At 37.2% G+C, this 23,918-nt stretch overlaps 2 protein-coding genes across 2 annotated transcripts; one reads left to right on the top strand and one right to left on the bottom strand.

Moving 5' to 3' along the window:
- The first annotated feature begins 964 nt into the window (after positions 1 to 964).
- On the top strand, positions 965 to 4,842 carry LOC105394368 (checkpoint protein HUS1). Its single transcript, XM_048631383.1, has 6 exons — positions 965 to 1,171; positions 1,246 to 1,452; positions 1,854 to 1,954; positions 2,136 to 2,246; positions 2,883 to 3,060; positions 4,255 to 4,842. Exons 1-6 carry the CDS (start codon positions 1,120 to 1,122, stop codon positions 4,482 to 4,484), a joined length of 879 nt encoding a protein of 292 aa, XP_048487340.1. The 5' UTR covers positions 965 to 1,119; the 3' UTR covers positions 4,485 to 4,842.
- A 132-nt stretch (positions 4,843 to 4,974) lies between these two features.
- LOC105380991 (nuclear pore glycoprotein p62) lies at positions 4,975 to 23,849 on the bottom strand. The gene is made up of 17 exons (XM_048631364.1): positions 23,645 to 23,849; positions 23,401 to 23,460; positions 21,841 to 21,966; positions 21,362 to 21,477; positions 21,145 to 21,217; positions 20,853 to 20,998; positions 20,176 to 20,296; positions 18,868 to 18,969; positions 18,395 to 18,466; positions 17,739 to 18,161; positions 17,276 to 17,365; positions 16,442 to 16,522; positions 15,931 to 16,021; positions 10,112 to 10,277; positions 7,937 to 8,103; positions 7,341 to 7,452; positions 4,975 to 5,545 (listed from the first exon to the last, which is right to left on the bottom strand). Exons 1-17 carry the CDS (start codon positions 23,718 to 23,720, stop codon positions 5,387 to 5,389), a joined length of 2,181 nt encoding a protein of 726 aa, XP_048487321.1. The 5' UTR covers positions 23,721 to 23,849; the 3' UTR covers positions 4,975 to 5,386.
- Between the last annotated feature and the right edge of the window lie 69 nt (positions 23,850 to 23,918).

The raw sequence follows: 23,918 nt of genomic DNA, 5'->3' as shown, positions 1-23,918 counted from the left end.
CGCGTTGCGTTGCAGTTTACTAAGCCGAAAAGAAGTGAATCAGGGGTAATTTTGATCAACTTTTGTTCTATGACTTTTGAAAATTCACAAAAATACTTAAACCTTTTCCATAGAATTAATTTAATTTTAATTTATTTATTTCCAAAAAGATACATTTCTTAAAACTTACCTCATTAACTAATATTTTATGAACAACATGTGTACAACAATGGCAAGTAAGTAGCATCTGCTGCTAAACTAGGTGTTAACCTGTGTTTCGAAACTTTGTTGGTCACGTGACTAGAACAGTTGGTACAAAAGTTGTTCAGAATGACCCACTGAGTCACCCCCTTTTCGCTAAAACCTGTATATATTATTTGCTATTTCGTACAATTTGTAATAAGGGGCCGTCCATTAATCACGTGAGGTTGTTCTGACCCCCCCTCCCCCCTGGTGATATTTGGTGAGGTTTGGGACCAACACCCCCTCCCCCCCCTGAATCACGTGTATTTTTTGGAAGTCTACGTAAAGGCTATTTTTGACTAGAAAAAATATAACGAAAATTGCGTTTTGAATTGAAAAACATTTATTTATTAACCGCGGCACGCGGGGAGACGTTGCTTAGCAACGGTGGGCGAGTCAATCAAGGTCATACTACAAATCGTATTTTTGTTTGCGCCGTTAAAAATATCGGTTCAGAAATACCTAGCGCTTTTTGACAAAAAAATAATACACGTGATGTCTAACGAGACCCCCCCCCTCCCCCCTCGTGATGTTTCGTGAGGTTTTCCGTACCCCCTCCCCCCCCCCTTTGAGCCTCACGTGATTAATGGACGGCCCCTAAAAATTTTCACCCTCACCATTTTTTCGCAGTGCACGACACTTTATAAGTATTTTGAACAGAGCAATACTTTTAAAAAAGTATTATTATTATAGGCTATGGTTTTGACTTTTGCATGCATGACACTTCAGTTTGACGTATGTATGATTATGATATGAATGAATATGTTTATGTTTGATTTCCCGCCTCGCCTCATTCAATACAAATAAACTTGCAAATTGCAATGCTTAGACTCTATTTAAATTAATATTTTTTGATTTGTGTTATCATTAGCATTGTATACTAACTTCAAGATCACAATGAAGTTTCGCGCGGTTATGATCGACGCGGGACCTATGAGAGAATTTACAAGTAAATACTGTCCCTTACAGTTTTAATACCTTATTTTATCCATAATATAAACAAAACACATGTTCTACTTTCAGACATCGTGTCTACAATCTCGAAGCTATGCAAGGAGTGCGTGCTAAGGTTGTCTAGCGATCAACTGTACTTTATAGTGAGTGATGAGAACTCAGGTCCCGCACCTCCAATACTTTGGTGTGAGATTCCACAAGCCATGTTCTTTTCTGAGTACCAGATGGTGGGTCTCGATGAAGAGCACAAGGATATTTACTTAGGTATTAGTTCAGGTAAGTCAGAAGTTAAGGCCACAGTTCTTACACTAGAGTTGTTGAAATAGAATTGAAGCGCAGAAATCTGGCTTTCGGTTCCACTAAAAAAAATGTTTGAAAAGACCAGTTGCATTGAAGTTTTGTTAGCGAGAGTGGCTCAACTGGATGATGTGTTGTAAATTGCATCAGTAATCATGACTGTTAATTATAATTTTAGCAGTTTTCACCCTGGTAAAAAGATTTACCTGTCATAATAGTGGCACAGACTTTTCACAATGCACTGGAAATATATAAAGTTCAGTTAATATGACACTAAGGACTTGGAGAAAGTACAGTAATACTTAGAAAGGTTGCCGGTAATGGATGGGTGATGATAAGGCCAAGGACAACTAACTCTAACCAAGCATTACTTGTTTCAGCCAGTCTTGCAAGATCCCTAACAACACTGAAGTCAGCCAAGTCATTGAAACTGAAGTTAACAAAGAAACAATGCCCATGCCTTACTTTAGAAATAGAAGTGGTGAGTTATACATGTTGATAAGTTTTGAACTTATTTGGCCCATATAGTAACTTAATACATTTTTGAGTTTAGTTCCTATGAAATAGACTATGACTTTATTAGTCACCACAAATAGTAAATGAGAAATACATAGGTAATTCTTCTGAAACAATATTAGTATAAAGAAAACCTTACCTTTCAGCCCTCGTCCACATCTATGCAAACCAGGCATGTGACACATGACATACCCGTAGCGGTGATACCGAGGAAAATGTGGTCCGACTTCCATGAACCTACAATACCCAAACCCGATGTAAGTTTCTTAAGCTCTTCATAATTTTTTGCCAATTGAAGTCCACTGGATATCAGGGTAGCCTCTATCAAGGAGTGCTATTGTAATCTGCCCTTAAATTTTCTCATCCAGCCAGTACTGTTTATTGGCTGATGATGATGATGGTAATTGTATCATAAATGTACTTCTTGTCATGTCAGTGACAAACACAAGAGCTAGACTTGGGTTGGTCACTGTGGTGAAAGCCTGAAAGGATTGTCTAGTCAGATTAGCACCAGTTCATCAGATTTGTCAGATTGTCCAGGTCCCCAGGGTGCGTTTATCGCGGTATGATTCCTTAAATGCCAGGCATTAGGTTTTTAATTGAGAAATATCATTACATACATTAGCTTCATGCAATAAAGTAGAAATTTTCATGATTCATGCTGAAGCGGTATTTTTGTTACTACATCCATATTATCATAGAATCTACTTTATTGCCATGAAGTTAATATATTATGTTATTTAAGACCAGAAAACCTGATCCCTGCCGATGCCGAAAGTCTTTGACCCTTAACCTCTATTCTACCCTTCTTATTAGATTAATTTTAATTAATTTACTACAAACACCTATTCAACCATAAACCTACTACTATTCAACCATTTAACCCATTCCAGATAACCATAGAGCTACCAACCCTCAAACAGGTCCGCACGACCATAGAGCGCATGAAGAGTATGGCGTCAGAGGTGACGGTGCGCGCGGCGGCGGCGGGGCGGCTGGCGTTGCAGATCAGGACAGACATGGCCACTGTGGCTACAAGGTTTAAAGGCCTAAGGGTGGAGGCTTTTGAGGGTAAGGAGTGAGAGCTTGGAAGAGTGATTATCATTTGTAGCTTCATTCCAAAATAAATTCAAGTTGGGTTACCTATTGTAAAGCTACATTGTTATGTGAATAAATACGTATCGTAAATGGAGGGACATGTTGAACATGTCCATCCGAATCCAAACTAAACATACGTACAGTTCTCCCATATTAATAATGCGCATGCAAATCTTCGCAAACTGTCGTATTTCCGGAAAAACCCGAATCATTGAATCGTAAGAGCCTTAAACAATGTACTTGGATTTTGCACCTTGATTGAAAGAAATAGGAGTCAATATCATGTGTACATAATCGAAAACAATTCGGGCTGTCGGCGGCTGTCACCAATCAGTCAAAGGTCCTTCAGTTCTTGTCAGTCAGTTCTGTGGATTATATGTATAGAGCTGTTATTACACATCGTTCTTGGTTTTGTTTTCAAATGTGATTTTAATTTCCACTTTAATAAAATTATTGTTGATGACGCCTTATTATGAAACAAATTAAACAATAAAATATCTGATAGACTTCACTTTGTAAATAAAGCCACACCCAAAAGACCAAGTTTGTAATTGTAATATTAATGTGAAATGATCAGTGCTGTAAATACTTTTGAACTGAGATTTTAAAATTTTAATGTAAACCTTTGTTTGAAATCCATTTTTCTTTTTATAATAATATATAAACCTTGTGCTATTCAAACCTTCTTTCATCCATCTTTACATCAGCTTCAGTAAGACACATGAAAAGTACTGTAACATTTTCGAAGTAAATTTTAATATTATGACATGATTATTATGAAGTATCGAATCATATTTCGTTACTGATAAATCAATATCTCTTTTAGCACCAAATACATAATTCTACTAAAATTGCATGAAGAAAATGCACTTAACCACTCTAAACACATATAGTTTTCTAACGCTCGGGAAAAACGACCGTTGCCGAAAAATGACGAAGATTTCTATGCGCATTATCAATTTTGGGGAACTGTACAAAAATACCTTCGACCATTTAAAAACTTATAAACTTTTCGGAAATTCGTCCCTAAACCAATAGTACTCTTCACAACCATGATTGTCTTTTCATTATTCTGCCCAACTTATAATATTAAAAGTTTACTTGTAAATATGTCTAGAATTAATTTAAAAACAAACACTTTTATAAACTTACTTTCCCCACTTACAGGGCCAATCGACCACTCCGACTCTGAATCAGAATCTCAGACAAACGAAGACATATCCACCACCTGCTACTGCAGAGTAGACGCTAAGAAACTGTCCATGTTTCTGAGTTCAGAACAGATCTCACACAATCGCACTCTGTGTAGTATTGTGCATAAGAAACTGTTGATACTGAGTTTGCATACTGAGGAAAATGTTACGCTGCAGTGTTTTATTACTGGTATTGTTTATTAGTCGATGTTAATGTTAATATAGTATACACTTTTGTACCTTGTCAAAATGAATCTTTAATAATTAATATGCAAGGAAGTAATTATTGAGGTACTCGAATCTATATTGCAGCCATTTAGCTATGACAAAACAGTCAATTTGGATGTTAAAAATATGATTTATGATGCTGCTAATAATAGAAGTTTTGAAGAATTGATCGTTTGAATGCTATATTTAAAATTGCTCTGACTTTGGAATTGCGTGTATTGATAATACTAAAGTGTATTTTAATTAAGTTTCAATAATTTTCATTGTTAGTCTGTGTCTGTTAGTGTTTTTGTATTTCCATTCCATTAATTAGATTTATTTATTGTTAGAGTAAATGTGCCTGTACATGTGCCTTTTTATTGTTAATTACTGTTATAACTACCTGCTAGGATAACATGCCAAATAATTTTGTACGGAATATAATTCCTTTTGTAATTATTATTAGGGACACAATAAATAAGTTGAATTGGAAAATAATTGGCTTTATTCTCAAACTGAATCATCAAATTGTCACAAAATCACCTATTAAATGAAGTTCTTGAGTAACAATTTTACATGCACTGTTTTCGTTTCAATCATCATAATTACTGCTCAGTTAATTTGTATTACATCATGTATGTCTAGCTTTTTAATGATCCTTGTGTATTATTAGATGATAGTATAAATGCAAGATAGTTTTAAATATTTATTTGCATCACATGTCATGTAAGTATATAACTTACATTTTGAACCGGTAGCATAGCAAATCAATACATTTTCAAACAATCATCTAATAATAATAGTCTTTGTAAACCCAAAAGCTAGACTTACAGTTCAATCAACCACCCACATGACACACCTAAAGTTAAACCTAAATCCACCACGTCACATTTCACACATCAATTGTACGTAAGTTGGAAAGACCTCTCGTTATCACGTCTTAACGTATCGTGGGTTGTCTTGAGTTGGTCCAGTTTCGTGGATATTTGCGCTATAGAGTTGTCCACCCATTGCATGGATGACATGTGAGCGTTGAGGATACGGCCTATTTGCACGATCTGGAATGAAGGAAAGAAAATTTGACCATGCTGCACAAATGAATATGATAAGAAAACACTGTGGATAAAATACTGTAGGTAAGTGTAATTTTGGTAGTGGTCGGATGAGGAAAGCCTAGGACAGTGTTGAGTGACTTGGGAGTGGTCTGTGTATAATATAATATAACAGTAAACGGTTCTTGGTTGATGATAAAATTAAATAATGTTTTTAACGTGGAAAAGTGTTTGCAGTGATGCAGGAAGAAGGTATCTTCTTAGCGTGTTGGTGACAAATACTAGAGCTGGCCTAGAATTTGTCACGTATTGTTCTACCTATTTAGTATAATGCGGCAAGTTACTTGGCGACCCTCCTTGCGGGGTGAAAGAAGTGGCGGGGCGAGGTAGCACGACATGCTACACACGTAGAAAAGTGTGCCCGGATTAATCTCGCGATAGCTTGTAACTATTTCTGACGTAAGTAAAATTTTATTCTATGACTGTTCCCGTAAATTTCATATTTAGCTTAAAATTTATAGTTTGACAGCATTAAAATTTGGATGTTTACCTTCAGAATATCTACCAATTTGAATTTATTTATTTAAAAGTGTTTTATTTTATAAATCAATTTCCATGTCACTTTCATGTTCACTCTCTGTTTGAACTTGTTCATCGTCGTCGTCATCCTCATCTTCATCATCGTTTTCATTAACTTCAATTATAAATCTAAGACAAAAACCAATTTATGTTTGTTATGTTGCATGTTTATTTGTTAATTAATTTTATTTTGTAATTCTTTAAGTGACATTGTTTTTCTATTTTATTTTAATTCATCGTGTAATCATTGTATTTTGAGCCTAATAAATTGATTTATAATAAATTTATGTTTAATTTACAATAAATTATAAATAAACAATAACATACCTGTCCAATACATCGTCAAATACTCAATCAGATTTATAATATTCGTCTTAATTTTTTATGACATGTTCGTCACAATTTCTCCACTTTTTAGGCGAATAATTAGAGAAAAGCAACTCTAAGTCTTTTATCTCTTTATCTAAGTTAGAGTCAATCGACGTTCTTGCGAGCTCGCCTTTCACGTACCGCCACACAAGTTGAATAGGATTTAATTCCGGGTGGTATGGGGGTAGACGAAGCACGATATGACCATTTTCTTTCAAAATTTCATCAATTTTGTAATTTTTCTCTGTGTTTTGCTCATTAATTACTTTCATTAAATCACATAAATTTTGATTGCTTTCCTAGTTACAAGAACTGACAACTGACGCACTGTCATATGGACTCTTCGTCTTTGTTGTTTACTTTTTCGTATCTGACTGCGCAGTACCAACCTTTAGCCGCGTAGCATGACTGATCAAACGCTGTTCTACAAGAAGCCCCTATATTGAGACATTATACGATTTGTTGTTTTTAAAGTTATTTTGTTGACGAATTATAGATACCTAATAATAATATAATGATAATATTAAAAAGGCCTCAACACTCATCCTAAGACTAATGGTCTCAGGATCAATGATCTCATGTGGGTCGCACTCAAATTATGACAGATTATATAAGACATGTGGCCGCCTCGGCTGCGCGGCCGAGACTGCCGTAACAATGACATGCAGTGCACGCGTTGCCCTTCCCCGCTACCCTCCCGCTACCCGCTGTCGTCTTGGGTACCTCGTCCCCTCCGCGTCTTTCACCCCGCAAGGAGGGTCGCCAAGCAACTTGCCAATCTATAGTAAGCTTTGTATGTATACTCTTATAGTATTTTATGAATGATCGAGCAGTGAGCTGTTGTATAACTCACCGGATCGCTACTGTCTTGCCCTCTGTTTGTCTCGTTCAAGTGTTCGATCACTTCCTTCAAATCTTCAGACATCTGCCTCAACTGGGAGTCTAAGTTCTCGGCCAACGAATACCTGTGAAATAAATTATTAGATTTATTGGACATGACTAAGTAGGTACATAGTAATTGTTCTTACAATTATGTACCTAATCTGAAGTGGCAGTGGGCTGGTTTCATCTGACGAAGAACTTATGAACATTGCCGTCTGGTTCACCGATTTAAAGAAGCTCAGTGTCAATGAAAAGAGCTAACTAACCCTGGGATTTCAAAATAAAGTAATTCATAAAGAGAACTTAGATAACAGACATAGCTCCTTAAATCTGCAAGCTGAAGTGGCAATCGGCTGGCCACTGATTATCATTCGGGTAAAAGAGTTTTCAAGTGGAGTCCACGAACAGGCAAGCCTAGCATGGGACGCCAGCCGGTTGGAAGATCCTTGACAGGTAGGTAGGAGTATGAAGCGTATGAGGAAGGTCTTTGCTACATAGACCTACTGCACAGTGCACACATAATAGCTTGTGTTGTTGTAAATACAATACAGCAGGTTCCACACTCACATGTGCTCGCGATGGGGGTCTGTGGGCGCGGTCGCTTGGAGACAGCTCTCGAGCGGGGCCAACATGTCCTGAAGCTCCTTCTGCTGAGCCAGCACGAACTCGCACTCGTGCTCCAGTGTCTGTTGCTGGTTCTTCACGGATTGGACCGCTTCGTTTAGTTCTACTATCTGTGGGAGAGATATGTGGTAGTTTAGACGTTATGTAAATATAAAAACGCTCACGACTAACTATATCGCCTCACGGTCAAGGAAGCATTTTCTCACGAGAAACCGATAATTTCCTTCACCGAAAGACCATGGCAATGACGAAAAACAAAGTGAATATCGAAAAACAAAGTGAATATCTGTTACGCCACCAACGGTTTAATTCGATTATTGTTATTATTATAACAAAAGGAGTGAGGGGAAAATACGGAAAATACAAACTAGGTAGGTACTTACAATATAAAAACGAAGTGTCTAGGTTGTGGCTAGTCGTGCCAAAGCATCTCCACACTGGGCTCGCTAGGTTGTAACTAGTCGTGCCAAAGCATCTCCACACTGGGCTCGCTAGCAACAGCTAGTAACAGCCATTCGCTAGTCAACGAACCACTCAAATATGCTCCATATTGCAACACAATAAAGTTAAATTTGTATTGTAAGTATATGACATGAACATGACACAAGTTGCTCTTTCTACTTTTAAGGTTATAATGGCGGTCATTGTAAACAAAGGTGTTGTTTTTTGTTGAAAAAAATTGAATTTATTTCAAAGAATGGAATTTGAGTCGCTTGAAGAACTGGACACGTTTATTACAAATTACGAAAGAATAAATTGTGTCCAGTTGTGGAAGAAGACTGCGAAAACTATTGAAAAGTCCAAAGCCGTGTGCCCAAAGAAATTAGCATAATGCAACGAAGATCTGAAATACTATAGTCTGACGTATGCATGTAAAATGGGAGGCCGGGCTTTTAAGTCGAAAGGCAGAGGCATGCGGCATACGACGACTTATAAGGACAACTGCCCCATGATGCTAAAGTTGGCTTTGAACAATGATGGCTCGAGACTGAAGATTGTGGAAAAGGTTGAAATCCACAACCATCCTGTTAATAGAGAATTTCAGAAAATGTCTCATTTAATTATACCATACGTTGAATTATTAATAGTAGTTTTTATTATAAATAAAAGATAATATTATGTATGCTATACGTTGTTTATTTTTGTAGAATTAAATTCGGGGATAATCATGTTGCATGTGAAAGAAAACATCGTGAGGAAACCCCAATATCTAGATTAAGCACATCTAGATATGTGAACCCACCAATCCGCAGTGGACCAGCGTGGTGGGAAATGGTCAAAGCTTAGGAAGGCAGTTTAGACCTTCGAGATATGCACAAAGGTTCCACTTGAGAGAGCCAGGTCTTACACCCCCACAGACAATATAATGGAATGACCCACTAACCCTAATCTATATTACTGAGAACCAAATTTAAGTACAGTACTTAATTACATACAGTACAATTACTTTATATTCATGCAATACAAAACATATTGCCACAATAGCGTTATATTGTGTACAAAGGTCCTCTGGTAGCAGTTTCATCGTTTTCGTCGTGTTTCGTCCGCACTGCTGGGGCACAATGAAGAGCAATTTGAGTCATGTTCATGTCATATACTTACAATACAAATTTAACTTTATAGAGTTGCAATATGGAGCATATTTGAGTGGTTCGTTGACTAGCGAATGGCTGTTTACGCGCCTAGTTACAACGTAGCGAGCCCAGTGTGGAGATGCTTTGGCACGACTAGTCACAAGCTAGCGAGCCCAGTGTGGAGATGCTTTGGCACTACTAGTCACAAGCTAGCGAGCCCAGTGTGGAGATGCTTTGGCACGACTAGTCACAACCCATACACTACCAAAGTGTGGAACGACTAGCCACAACCTAGTCACTACCTATAAAAAATGGAGTAACAAAATAGTTACTATAGTAATCTGAGCATTTTGCTCTGCATTGAAATTAAATAATATGGTTTGAAGAGAAATGGACCGATTTCCGTATAGAATTGATAGCATTGTACATTTTTTGCAGTATTTTTCTTATTTACCTACCATTATTTCCAAAGAAACTGTAACATTCTATCCGGAAATCCTCCTTATTTCACAATTTTACCATTACATCCTTATTTAATAAGTACCTTCTCTCCATTGGCGATGAGCAGGCGGTCCCAGGCGTTGATCTGCGTGGCCTGGTTGATGAACGTCTTCTCTTGTTCCTCCAACTCTATGGTCCATTTGTTTATGTTCTCTTCCAGTTGAGCGAAGCTTATTGAGGTGACCGCTGTTGGGGCGACTGGGGCTGCCCTGGGATGAATTGAAATGTTTGTGAATTTGTTAGTTATATCACAGATTACGAAATAATTATTACATAAATAAATACATAAAAGACACACTCAAAACAAAATTTCCCATACCTACCTCTATAATAGTCTTATCTGTAGCGTCAGTAACCAGTCTGTACTAAAAATGTGCCTAAAAGTCCGACCGTGCGTCCGAATCGTGTATGAACCCTTCGTGACTGATGCCGTGCAAGCCGATTTGTTAGATTATTTTATCGTTCATGTGCGTATGTTGACATTATATGGTTCACCCTTTCATTTATTTATTTATTTATATATGATTCGCCAACAAAGATTACATTAAATTCATGCTTAATAAAAATACAGTAGTTAAATGATAAATGCATCTTCAATAACAGGCGAATACAGCATGCATTATAGGTAATAATTAAATTAGATTTTTAAAGTTAAAGCCTTAATAATTTACATTTAAATTATAAAAAAGTATAATTGCATTGAAACACTATTAAAATAACATTAATTGGCAATAAATAATTTGAATTTACATTGAAATTGATAGATTGATTAAAAATAATTAATTGATAAAATAAAATAAATATTTGAACATTTAAAATAATATGTAGCTTCCAACATGTGACTATAACAACCGCATCAGTTCCTTTTTGAAAACTGGAAGCCTCTGAGATATGCAGATATCCGTTTCTTTGGTGACTGTATTAAAAGATCTACACATCCTGTTTAGTGGAGAAAATTGCCCTAAATTTGTGTTGCTTTTTCTAATGTGGAAAAGCATGTATTTATTTTTTCTAGGCAAACGTACAGGGATTGCTATTTGTAATTTGGCTAGTAGTGTCGGTGCATCTATCATTCCGTTTACCAACTTGTGCAAGAAAATAATATCTGCCACCTTTCTGCGTGAAGATAAAGACTGCATGTGAAAATATTCTAGTCTCTCTTTGTAGCTTTGTAGTTTTTTTGCAAGGCCATAACGGTAACTTAAGTGCCACAGAAACCTTTTTTGTACACTCTCAATTCGTTTCTCGTAAACAGCGTAGTGGGGGTTCCACACTTGACTGCAGTATTCCAAACAACTACGTACTAATGAATTAAAGAGAACTAGCCTAGCTGAAACACTTTTAAAGTCCTTTGTATTTCTGATTATGAAACCCAACATTTTAAAGCCGCGATTCACAATACACTCTACATGTTTGTTAAATTGTAGCTTACTGTCCAGTCCTATACCTAGATCCCTGATTTCAACCACATTTTTCAAAGGGGAGTCATTTATGTAGTATGTATGAGGTAGGCAATTTTGCCTACATCGCGAAAACATCATGTGATAACATTTAGATGTGTTTAAGGGCATGCCATTTACATCACACCACTCAACCAGACGACTTAAATCACTTTGAAGTTCATCATTGCTTTCTAACGACAATATGGGCTTCACTATTTTCAGGTCATCGGCAAAAAGGTAGAAATTTGTGTGTCGAAAACAAAGGGGAAGATCGTTTATAAAAACATTGAAAAGTAATGGGCCTAGGTGTGATCCTTGCGGAACCCCAGATACGGCTTCAAATGAATACGATGAATAGCCATTTATTACCACTTTAGAATTTCGACCATGGAGATAAGATCCTAGCCAAGACAGCAAACCACCCCCCACCCCCAGGCTTTCAAGTTTCGCTAACAGTATAGAATAGTTCACCCGATCGAAAGCTTTGCTAAAATCCGTGTAAATAGCACTTGTACTTATTCGAGAGTCAACAGCCTGCGAAACTTCATCCACAAAGTCCACCATATTAGTACAGGTAGATCTCGCCTTCATGAAGCCATTATTAGATAGAAGAGGCCTAACATGATAAAACAAAATTTTGTGTATAAGTTTTTCAAAAATTTTGGCAACTACTGATAATATTGATATAGGACGGTAATCTGTAACTGAACTTTTATCACCGGCTTTAAAGAGCGGGATTACTCTAGCTTCCGACTGTAAAGACGCGTTGTATATTAAATTAAGCGCCCGAGCACAATTCTTAACAAAAATTGCCGGTAAGCCATCCGCTCCAGCACCCTTGGCGTGGTCCAATCTTTTTAAAGCCATAAAGACTTCCGAATGACTAAATGATGCAGTGGTTATACAGTTATTGCTTGAATGCTGGTTAATTGAATCATCTCTACATTGGGGATTGAAGCGACTGTAGGCCTTAGAAAAATTATCAGCAAATAAATTACATATATCATCGCCAGTTTTAGCTACTTTGGTACCCATTTTCATTTCTGCGGGGTATGTACTTTTATTTTGCCTTTTTTGTTTTATGTATGACCAAAACAACTTAGAGTTAGATATTACTGATTCTTCAATTTTAGATATATAATTATTAAAGTTTTCTTTGCGTAGTTTATCACATCGAGCCCTAAGCAACTCAAACGATAACTTGTCCATCGGATTTCCGTATCTTTTAACCTTTATATGCAATTTATGCTTCTCTCGTAGTATTTTAATTAGAGTATTGGTAAACCACGGTGGATATTTACTAGAACTAGCAATCTTACTTTGGGGAACATGATTCTTTACTATGTCATTGATTTCATTATAAAAAACTTCAACCATATCATCAATGTTTTTGCATAAAGAAAATTTATTGGCCCATGGTACAGATTCGATTTTGCTGTTAATCACATTATAATCGGCCTTATAGAAGTTGAGTTTAAGCTGAGGTTTGGGAATTAAAGTACTGTCTTTGACAAATGAAACAGAAAATAAAAGTGAAGGATGAAGTGGGTCAATCGGGACAAAAGAATCAGAACCCGCGCACAGGTTGATGATCGGCAGGTTGCTGAACACTAAGTCCAATATATTATTGTTTACATTCAATACATGATTATATTGATAGAGATTATTTGAAACAGAAAAATCCACCAATTCATTTCCAAAAGAACTATTATTAGTTCCAGGCGAACAAGTATCATTTTCAGTATTAAGGGTCCATGAAATACAGCTCAAATTAAAATCACCTACCAGTATAACATTTTCAAGATTTTCTAAAACTCTATTTGTATTTTGTATGTAATGATCCAAGATATGTTTTTTCATGGGTGGTGCCAAATATACTCCACAAATATATAATTTACAATTGTTTTTATTTTTGTCTTTTATATCTAAAACTATCCACATATCTTCGCAGCCGCTTTCAAATTCAAGAACTCTATGTGAATTAATACGTTTATGAACGGCTATTATAACGCCCCCTCCTGCTTTCTGAGGATCAAACGTTGTGGATTCACGATCGCGCCTATAAACTTGATATCTATTATCGAATAATTCGCAATCATATACGTTACTTTTAAGCCAACTTTCCGTTACAACGATCACATCAGTGGCGGATTTACAAATTTGCCGCCCGTAGGCCATTCAATTTTTGCCGCCCCTACTGACTTCTGAAACTCAATTTGTTAGTTTAATCCCGTTATTAGTATGATTGTGAACTTAATGATGTGGATATTTCTATGTCTATCTGTCACCAACTTCAAATGTTTCATCAAATCTTATTTAAGGTTCCGTACTTCAAAAGGAAAAAAGAAACCCTTATAGGTATCACTTTGTTGTCCGGCTGTCTTTTTCTCAGAAACGGGTAAAATATCAAAGCTGAAATTTCGCTAAGATATACAAGGTGGGCCAAAAGTATCACCCTATTGGAAATTGCTCTCATTTGTACAAATGGCCGCCAATTTCAAATTTGTTTTGATATTGGTGGACTAGACAAATGCAGAATACAAGTTGACAAGCCATGGAAGCCACACTTCCCAAGAACGCCAAATATTTTTGTATATTCAGTTTTCGGGTCGCCTTTTTTTTCGTTTTATATGTCATTTTTCCCCGCAATATCGCCCGATTTAACCGTTTCAGACAGTTTTTGCGGGTGTTTTTTCAAGACCCGTGTTAATGTGAATAAGCCCGTGTCTCTGGAAGCCCTTGAGGACAACATTCGACACGAGTGCGAGAATCTCTCGCCCGAAGGTCTCGCTGAATTGATGAGAAATGCCATAAAAGGAGCCCGTAGGGCAATCAATTGTGACGGCGCCCATTTGGTCAATATCATTTTCTAGACTTTACCAATAAAATTTTAAATGTTTAAATAAACATAGTTAATAAAAAAAAAAAATAATCGAAGTTTTTCATTTAGAAAAAAATTTGAGCCAATCAAGATAGGATGACTTCTTTTGATCCACCTTGTACAAATGTACGGCATCGACAAACTGGTAAAATAAATTAATGAAAAAAAAATGTTACCTTCCATACATGTAAAATGGGGATGGGGGGGTATTGTACAGGTCTTTCAAAAATATCAAAGGTCTTCTCAAACCATTTTTTTATTCAGTGACTGGTTTGCGAAATATTAAGCTTCAAATTGCGAATTCTTGGTAGACTCAAGTGACTGTTTGGTCCAAAAATATCACTGATGTACTTAGTACATATGACAAAATTCCACATTATCCACATATAACTACCATTACAGCCGTTTCCAGTTTTCCAAATTCGAAAGTATTTCCGCCGCTTCTTGTATATATAGCGTTACAGGCTTTTTAGTAATATCATATTTGATTGATTTCAAAGAATATGCATGCCAAGAATCTCTTTAACTATTACATCCTTCTTTTCTGGCTGACCATCGTCTCAAATTCACTCTATTAAGGGTTTTGCCTTTCCCGATTTCACTCATTTATTTAAGCCAGCGTTGTGTCGAGTTTACAAAAAATTCCTGTAGCAGCATGAAAAAGCGTCAATCTTGGCTAGTTTAAGACGTGACATAAGTTATGCATCGCGCTCACTCACATCGCGCAGCCTCAAGAGCGAGCGCGACCACGTAGAACTTTACATACTGATTATATGACAGTGCGTTTATTTATATGTAGATTGTGTACAGTACACGTAAATTTATATAATAAAATCTGTAAAATAAAAAATGCTAAATTTGCCGCCCCTCTAAATCTGCCGCCCTAGGCACTGGCCTTTTTGGCCTATAGGTAAATCCGCCACTGGATCACATCAAAATTTGCAAGACTACAATTATGAAAGAACACATTAGTTTTAGTATTTAGTCCTCTAGTATTTTGGTAGTAAAAATTTAAAGTATCGAATGATGAGTCCAATAAAATATAAAAGAACATGCACGATCATTTATGATTAGCTATGTATTTGATTTCTACGTGAGTTTACTCAGGAAGTCAATGTTACGAATGTGCACGAAATCAGAGGCCTCCGTTTTACGCATAAATACCTTGTTTTTTCTAACCCACACAAACTTAAAGTTAAGTTCCCTAGCCCTCAGTCTAGCTGCAGCGTGCAAGGATTTAGTTTCGGGAGACAGGTGCTCACATATATAAATTGGTGTCTTCTTTTCAATAGCGATTCCCAGATGGCTGGTGTTTAATTTATCATTTAGATTGTTCTTATTAAACTTTATACATGCCGCTAATAAAGTGTCCCTCTGCAGAGGGCTACTGAGTTTCACTACAACATTGCGAGGTCTGTTACTTTCTGTGTTCATTTTAGCTACACGCGAACAGTAAGTAATATCCGTAGCTTTCAATTTCGAACCTGTATCCTTTAAAATTCAGCTTTTTCAACACCTGTATGACACTTAGATACTCACGTGGTGGTAGCAGTCAACGAAGGCATGCTAGTGACAGCGGTACTAGTCTTGGCACCGAGGGCTGTTATACCGGAGGGGGCGCTAGACGAGGCTGGGGACAGAATTGATTAGAATGTTTAGTTATTTGACAATGGTAGGATTGTAGCTTAGAGATTGTCGCTATGGCTTTAGTAGGATTGGCTTGTCAGATTAGCGTCTATCGTTGACTGTTTATGGTGCGCCGGATGTACATAGATAAGGAACAGGTACACAACAATTTTAATTTTTAAGTTCCGGCTAAAAATTAAAATTTTTAGGTATTCATGTAAACACTTAAAAATTTTGTTTTTAATAATATTTTTTGTTAATTTAGTTAGAATGACATATTGTTGTCATTTTATTTATTTTATCTTTCTATTGAGTCTTTGAAATGGAAAATTTCAAATGACTACAAAGGTTTAACATAACATTACGTTCGTTTTGAGCATCATAACTTTATTGTTTATACTTCATATATTAAATTATGTCTTACCTGTAGAAGATGGTAAAGAACTAGCAGTAGAAGTTAATCCAAAACCAATGCTAGTAGCGGGCTTTTGACCAAGTTGGAAACCTGAAATACACAATACACTGTTTTACACACATACACTCTTCCACATAAAACTACAGTTACTAACTTTGAAAGACTTACTTTCAACTATAAACATGTTACTGGAAAGTTGGGACATTTTATTGATTTAATTGAGGCTTGTCTAAAACCAAGCGTTTTTTCTACGGACAGAAATACTCTGGGTAGTTTGCAATAACTAATGGAATTATTCGAAATATAATGATGAATCAAGTCGCGTTTCTGGATAGATGTGATTATGCTCACATGTGTTATGGTTATAACTAAATCCGTTATCTAAGTACAGTTAGTTTGGCCTCCATATGGCGTGCAAATGTGTTTTGGGTAAGTAAACTAGTACATAAATAGATTTGACTATTATTGTTTAAAACATTTAATATCATCTGTTGATTTTGTCGTGTGCATATGATAATTTCTAAACCATGATAAAATTAAAGAAGGTTGTTATAAGTTTAACATTTCAGGTATCGTTGGCATGGCAACGTAGCTCTTACGGAAGGATCCTGATTTTTCCGTGTAAAACCTAATTTGGCTCAGATAACATTTATGTGTTTTTCATGTGTCATACACCGAGTTGCTAATGTTACATGACTTTGAGCTTATGTCGGCATTTAATCTATTGCCGCCTTGCTTTGATTATACGGATAGAAAGAGACAGACATAGATATAATTTCAACGGTAGCTTAATGTTTTTTTCTGTAACTTGGATTTACAAATAAATGCCCTTTTCTTTCTTACCAGCGGCGGAAATAGCGGGCGCGGCGGCGGCGGGCGCGGTAGAAGTCACAGCCGAACTGAAGTTAAGGCCGCCCGCTTGTGGGGTTGCGCCTTTAGAATGGACAATACATAATATAAAATGGTTTATCAGTTATAATCGTAGAAAAGACAGAAGATTCACAGGTCGCTTCTGGAGAATGGATGGTTTGAGACATGGTTTATCATTTATCATCACAGAAAAGATTTACAGTGGCGTGCACAGTAAGACTCCTCTTAGAGTGTCTTCGGTACCTACTGAGAGGTGGTCAGGTTTCTTTGCAGTCCACTGTATAATGGAAATTTACTGGGAGGGGATAAACTCCATAGTTTTGTCGATAGGGCATTAAGTAAAGCTCGCTTTACACAGCACATTTGTTTTACTCAAGTTATAAGCCAAGTTGTGAGGAATATAAACACACAGAAGTAATAAAAAAAATGATCATACCTGCAGAAGAAGCAACCCCGAAACTAGGCAGAGACGTGGCAGCAGAACTGGATCCCAAAGTCAAACCCCCACTCGAAGCCAACCCCAACCCCGTACTAGCCGGGGTCCCTAATGTTAACCCTGTTGAGGCCGGGGTACCCAAAGTTAAACCTGTAGAGGCCGGGGTGCCCAAAGTTAACCCTGTCGAGGCCGGAGTCATTGACAACCCACCACCCAAACTTAAGCCTGTACTAGCCGGGGTTAGATTCAACCCAGTACTAGCCGGGGTTATAGTTAGGCCAGCTGAACTAGTTGGGTTTAGGCCAAGGCCGGTTGATGTTGGGTTGAAAGAGAGGCCAGTTGCTGTGGTGGCTGGTTTAGCTGCAAAACTGAAGCCTGATGTTGGCTGGGCTTGGCCAAATGTTGGTGCTGATGAGGCGGGGGCTGTTGGAAAAAGAAATAAATGTAGGTATTCATTTTATAAAATGGTTTTTTCCACGCGTCTTACTTGATCTCCTTATTTTATAAGCTATGTTCAAAAATAACACACGGATGAGTTCTAATTTAATCTTGATAATCTAAACAGCTATTCTACTTTTAATCCCAGGATTCCCACGGGATAACCTTTTAAGGCAAAACTAAGATCACGGGGAAATTTACTATAATTTAATAATTACCAGCAGTGGCCGTGCCAAAGGCAGGGGGCGCCGTGGTCGCCGCAAAAGATACCGCACTCGTTGCCCCGAATGCTGTGAAATTTATAATAATTCTTATTTGTATGGCAATAATATTGTGTTTGGTAAGACCACGGTGAAAAGAAGTATGTTTTCAGCGGAAACGTGTTAGAGAATGGGATGAATCCATTGTCATTCTAAACGGATCTGAAAGTTCTTTGATAATGTAGACTGTTAGCTGCAATTCCTGATAAAAGATACGGGCTTTGCCGTATCTTCTTCCTCTTTAGAGGATTTTGTTTGAAATGTTTTTTTTTTAGAATTTTGGTGTGCACAAAAGGAGCCTCATCGAGTGACGTATAACATGTACTTTACATTTACATACGTTCAACGCACTGTTCAAGGCAATTTATTACCAATTACGTGGCATCACTCTTTACAGCACCCTATAAATAATTCCATCAAAATTATCTTACCAGGAGCAGCAGAAGTTGCAGTGGCCTGAGCGAAGCTCGGCGGCGCGGTGGTGGCGGCTCCGAACGACGGGGTCGATATACCACCGAAGGCAAACCCGCCTGCTGTGAGTAGAATAGAGGTAGTTGTTAGGTCAGGGTTTAGTTTATAAATAAATATGTGGGGACATCTCACACACGGCCGTCCGACCCCAAGCTAGGCAGAACCTGTGTTATAGGTATCGGACAGCTGATATATCTACACAAATACATAGATTTTTGTATTTTTTTATTTTTTTTAATATAAATATCAACACCCAAGACCCGAGTACAAATATTTGTCTAAAACAAATATCTGCCCCAGCCGGGAATCGAACCCGGAACCTTCGGCATAGCAGTCAGGGCCACTTACCACTACGCCATTCGACCGTCGAGTCGTCGAGTTTAGGGTATACAGCTATACAGAGAGTTGGATGGTGGGAGAAGCCCGCTGTAAGTATTGTTAAGGTAGTTTTTACGTTGTTAGGACAGGGTTTATGGTATACAGTGTTGGATGGTGGTAGAAAGTTGTGGTTGGAAAGTTAGTGTTGATGGAATCTAGCAGAAAGTGAGCTTATTCAAATGAAATGCGGGCAGAACTGTAATGAAAAAACATGTCTTTCCCACATTACTGACCGATACTGGCAGAATTGATGGACACCAAACGTGCAAATCCATATTTTTTTTGTACTAAAGTCCGAAAACGCGAACTTTGCAACGGAAACAAGTGAAAAGGGGTTTGCACATTTGTGTTTGTTTCTATGGTTCTTCATATTTTTTCTTCTTTATTCGTCGCCGCAACTTTTGTCTGACTCTAGAACATCTTTATTTACCTAGGTATATAGGTGTGTGTGTGTGTGTGTGTTTTTTTTGTATATGACCATACAGGTGTGGTAAAATTGTTACTAACACATTTTTATGGATTTTATATGGATTAATATCTGAAATAAATGAATTTATTATTTATTATTATTAAAAAGGGTAAACTAATCCACAACCTACGTGTGCAGCATGTACCTAATATTTTTTTACTATGGAGAAGAGACATTCTGATTTGATTTTCGGGCTTAGATATAACATGCTGAACACGTAGGTTTCACTTACCCTTTTTGCAACACCCTGTATAGTAGTTACCTGGTTTAGCGGTCCCGAAAACCCGCTTCTCTCCCCTCATATTTTTTTAGTTGTGCCATATTATACTTCCTAAGGGTGTGAAATGTTTCATTTCCTTTCTTCATAGTGTCATCATTTATCATCACGCCAATTTAAACTCTATCCACTAGGGCATAGTACCTGGTTTAGCGGTCCCGAAGGCGCCGCCCTGGCCGGCGGCGGCGGTGATGCCCGCGGAGGCCTGTGAAGAGCCTAGTGTCATGCCGGAAGTACTGCTCTGTGGGGCTGTTGATGTTGTTGACTGGAAGAGATTATTGTTTATGTTTAGATATCTTATCACAATTTATGGCATAATTATAAATGAAATGAAATTACTGCACACAAATACTGACATTACAGCATGAAATCCACAACATAGACGGTACAATTTGCGGCCTTATTACTAAGAGTAATTTCTTACTACCTCGGAGGCGAGACATTATCGGGGTTATTGTTTATTGGGGTTTTCAACAGGTGCACAGGTTAAGGTTAATATAGAGGATATTGTCGAAATACAGGCTACAGTAAGTAACGATTGTTATTAGATTTTAAATAAAAACACACCAATGTCACCCAAAAGTCGTATCATTTATTATATTTTCAACAATTTAGTTCTGAAAATGTGCATAAATCTCTGTTCCTACATTTTAGATTTAGATAAATAAGTAAATATTCTTTACTATGAAACAGCAGCTCATTTCAGTTATATCTCACAAAAGGTCCCATAGTAAAAGTAACTCTGTATGACCGGTTACATTGACCTGCCAACAACATCACTGATAAAATCGCACCCTATGCATCAAAATCACCCTACTCACAGTAGCTGGCTGCATGCCCATAGAGAACCCAGAGGCCGGTGTGGAGAAGCCTCCGAACCCACTGGGCTGGCTGGTCGGGGCAGCTGTCTTGCCGAACGCGAAGCCTCCTTGAGGAGACGAGAACGCTTGGCCGAGGGCTGATGGGGCTGTGGAGAAATGAGAGGTAAACTGGTGAAATATTAGTAAAGATTTGTGAATTATAAGAGTTTGTTTTTAAATACATATAAAGATGCCATGCAATGGGGGCAGTGCATAACTAGATAAATAATCTCTCTCATTAAAGTGTGTTTACCTTGAGCTTGTGGTGATCCGAATCCAAGTGTTGGCTGTTGAGTCGACGCTCCTCCAAAAGAAACATTCTGAGCCTGAAATAATATACCCAAAATTAGCATTAGCAAGGTCAAAATTCTGAATCATCATCCTCAGCTCACAAATTGTCTACTGCTGGACACAGACATCTTTCTCTCCTAATTTTTTAAAATATGTATGTAGAAAATGTGAAGACATACCTGAGTCTGAGCAGCAGGTTGTCCAAAACCTGGACTCCCTACAGTCTGGTTAGGTGGGGACGCAAATCCACCGAATGCTGGGGCCGCTGCTTGCGTTTGGGCCGGTGGAGTGCCAACTGAAAATACAGAATATTCTGGATCAGAACAATATGTATACTGTACAATTATTTTTTTCATTTACCATAGTTTAGTGAGGTGAACTTTTGCCATTTTCTAGCATGAACATCCACAATAGATAGAAGTGTATGAATCTGTCAAGCCAGGAATATAGTCCACTTCAAAAGACAATTTAAATTAAATATACACACAGCTTACTGCTGGATATAATTATAATGCCTCCTACAAGACTAGAGGTTTATGCCTTATCCCAATGTTTGGCAGGCAGGTTGCAGGTTACAAATTAGAATTAAATGCAATTAAGTATAATTAAGTTGTATAACACTAAAGGAAAAGCAATTTGTGATGCCTCAGTTACTTACAAAGTCCTGTACTAGCAGTGGTTTTAGCTCCAAATGAGAATGAGGAGTTCCCACCGAACACCGCGCCTGAGGCTGGAGCAGCCTGGGCCTGCTGTGTGGGGCTCGTGAAATTGAATGACTTGTTGTCTGCGAATGTGATGTTATGATGCAATAAATGATTGAGTATTGAGTGTGATTGGTTAGGTTGGAAATCATGTTAGGCCTTAATTTGCCCTGGGATAGTTTTATTTCACATTTCATGCAAGTTAAATCACTTATTATAGTCTGTAGTTAGGAACTGTGACAGTGACTGTAAATTTCCTTGAAAATAAACACTGGAATTAGTAAAAACCATGGAAGTAATAATACAACAGGAATAACTCACCAAAATGATGCAAACAAAATTAGACCTAATGAATTCACCTTAAGATTTATATTTGAAGTGAAAGAGGCCGCGAGCCGATAGAGAGGGTTACCACAGAGCCCTTCCTCTCTTTCTAACAATTGCCAGGATTTAGTTGTGTAAACTTTAGTAGATTTTGTACGAAGAGAGCTATGCAAAAAAATTATTAAATTAACTCATAGACTACTGTATATCATATCATTTTCAAAAACAAATTTATAATAAATCATTATAAACATGTAATTGTAATGAAATGTTTGGTATTTGTATGAATAATAATTTCATAAAAAATATTGGTAGTTTTTCTAAATACTTTATGACAAGACCGAAGTTGTCAAGATGACGGATGATGTTTATACTGTTGTGAGAGACGTTATGGTTAGGGTGACCATTCATTCGTACTTTTGAATCACTTTCCATTAATTAGAACCTGTTTCATTCAACTTTTTGTTTTATTTTATACCTAAGTATCATTATGTATTATTGTGGCTGTTATCTTATAAGGCTGGTAAAGAGTTATGAGCTGTTGATTTTTTTGGTATAGATATGAGTATTATAAGATAATTTATCGAGCTTAAAACCGGCGGAAGCACTTAGGTTGAGATTTTTTTTTGAAATCTTATGATTTTCATCAACTAGACTAGACTATGTAAACGGAACACCCACAGAGTAAACACGTTTTAGGTACATTACATAGAGTTGCGTTTAATGTTTACCTGTTTTGACACTTTCTTGTCAACACTACACCCAACTTAATTGTATTTACTTAAAATTATATTTTCCCAAATTTCAGCTTTCCTTCCAATGAAGAAACATAGCAAAGGTGGTTCCAAGTATTTCCCACAAATTTACACCATGTCAACACAATGTTTACTCAATTGTCAAATCACCAAAATACATTCGTACCTACATTGCAATCGAATTATTCGAATAATAGGTGACTTTGAGACCATCGACACCTATTCGGGACATGATAGATTAGAAGTGATGTCTCATGAATTACCTAAAATTATGGTCACCAAAAATAGAAAGAGATGGAGGGCTCCGTGCTGACTATCTCTGTCGGCTCGTTTTTTTGGTGCAGTGCGCGTTCCTGTTGTATTATTACTTCCATGGTAAAAACAGCAAAAAAAGTATAATTTAACTCCTACAGTATACCTAAATAGAATGGAATTTACCTGTGCCAGTTCCTCCGAAAAGACCTCCTGGCTTAGTATCACCACCTCCAAAGGCAAATCCTGTAAGACAACATGTTATCTTTTTACTTACAACTTTGAGGTTATGTTTGTGTTTTGAAACAATACAATATTATTAAAACGAAGCACCCAATTTCACCCAGTGCTTTGGACTTCCAATCGGAGCGATAATTTGTAAAATATATTATTTATTAGAAGTAAATTATGTACTATTCGTGTTATTTACCTTTAGCTGGAGTGGAAGCACCGAAAGCTGGTGTAGCAGCGGCGGTGGTGGTCGCTGCGCCGAAACTAAAATTCATGGCTGAATATTATAGTAATTCTCGGTTTTATATCAAGAAACCAATATTGTGCGTAGTAAAAACACAAAAATAAAACGGACAAAACTTTCACCGCTTCGATTTTGATTTTATTTGACGTTTGAATGACAATGTCATTGACTGACATTTGACAAACCAAAGACCGCCATTTTTTATGTTGTCACGTGAGAAAATGCATTT

The sequence above is a fragment of the Plutella xylostella genome, chromosome 28, assembly GCF_932276165.1.
Source record: "Plutella xylostella chromosome 28, ilPluXylo3.1, whole genome shotgun sequence".
Classification (NCBI taxonomy): Eukaryota; Metazoa; Arthropoda; class Insecta; order Lepidoptera; family Plutellidae; genus Plutella; species Plutella xylostella.
The sequence above is the reverse complement of the archived record's forward strand: the minus strand, read 5'-3'. Positions and strand labels throughout refer to the sequence as shown.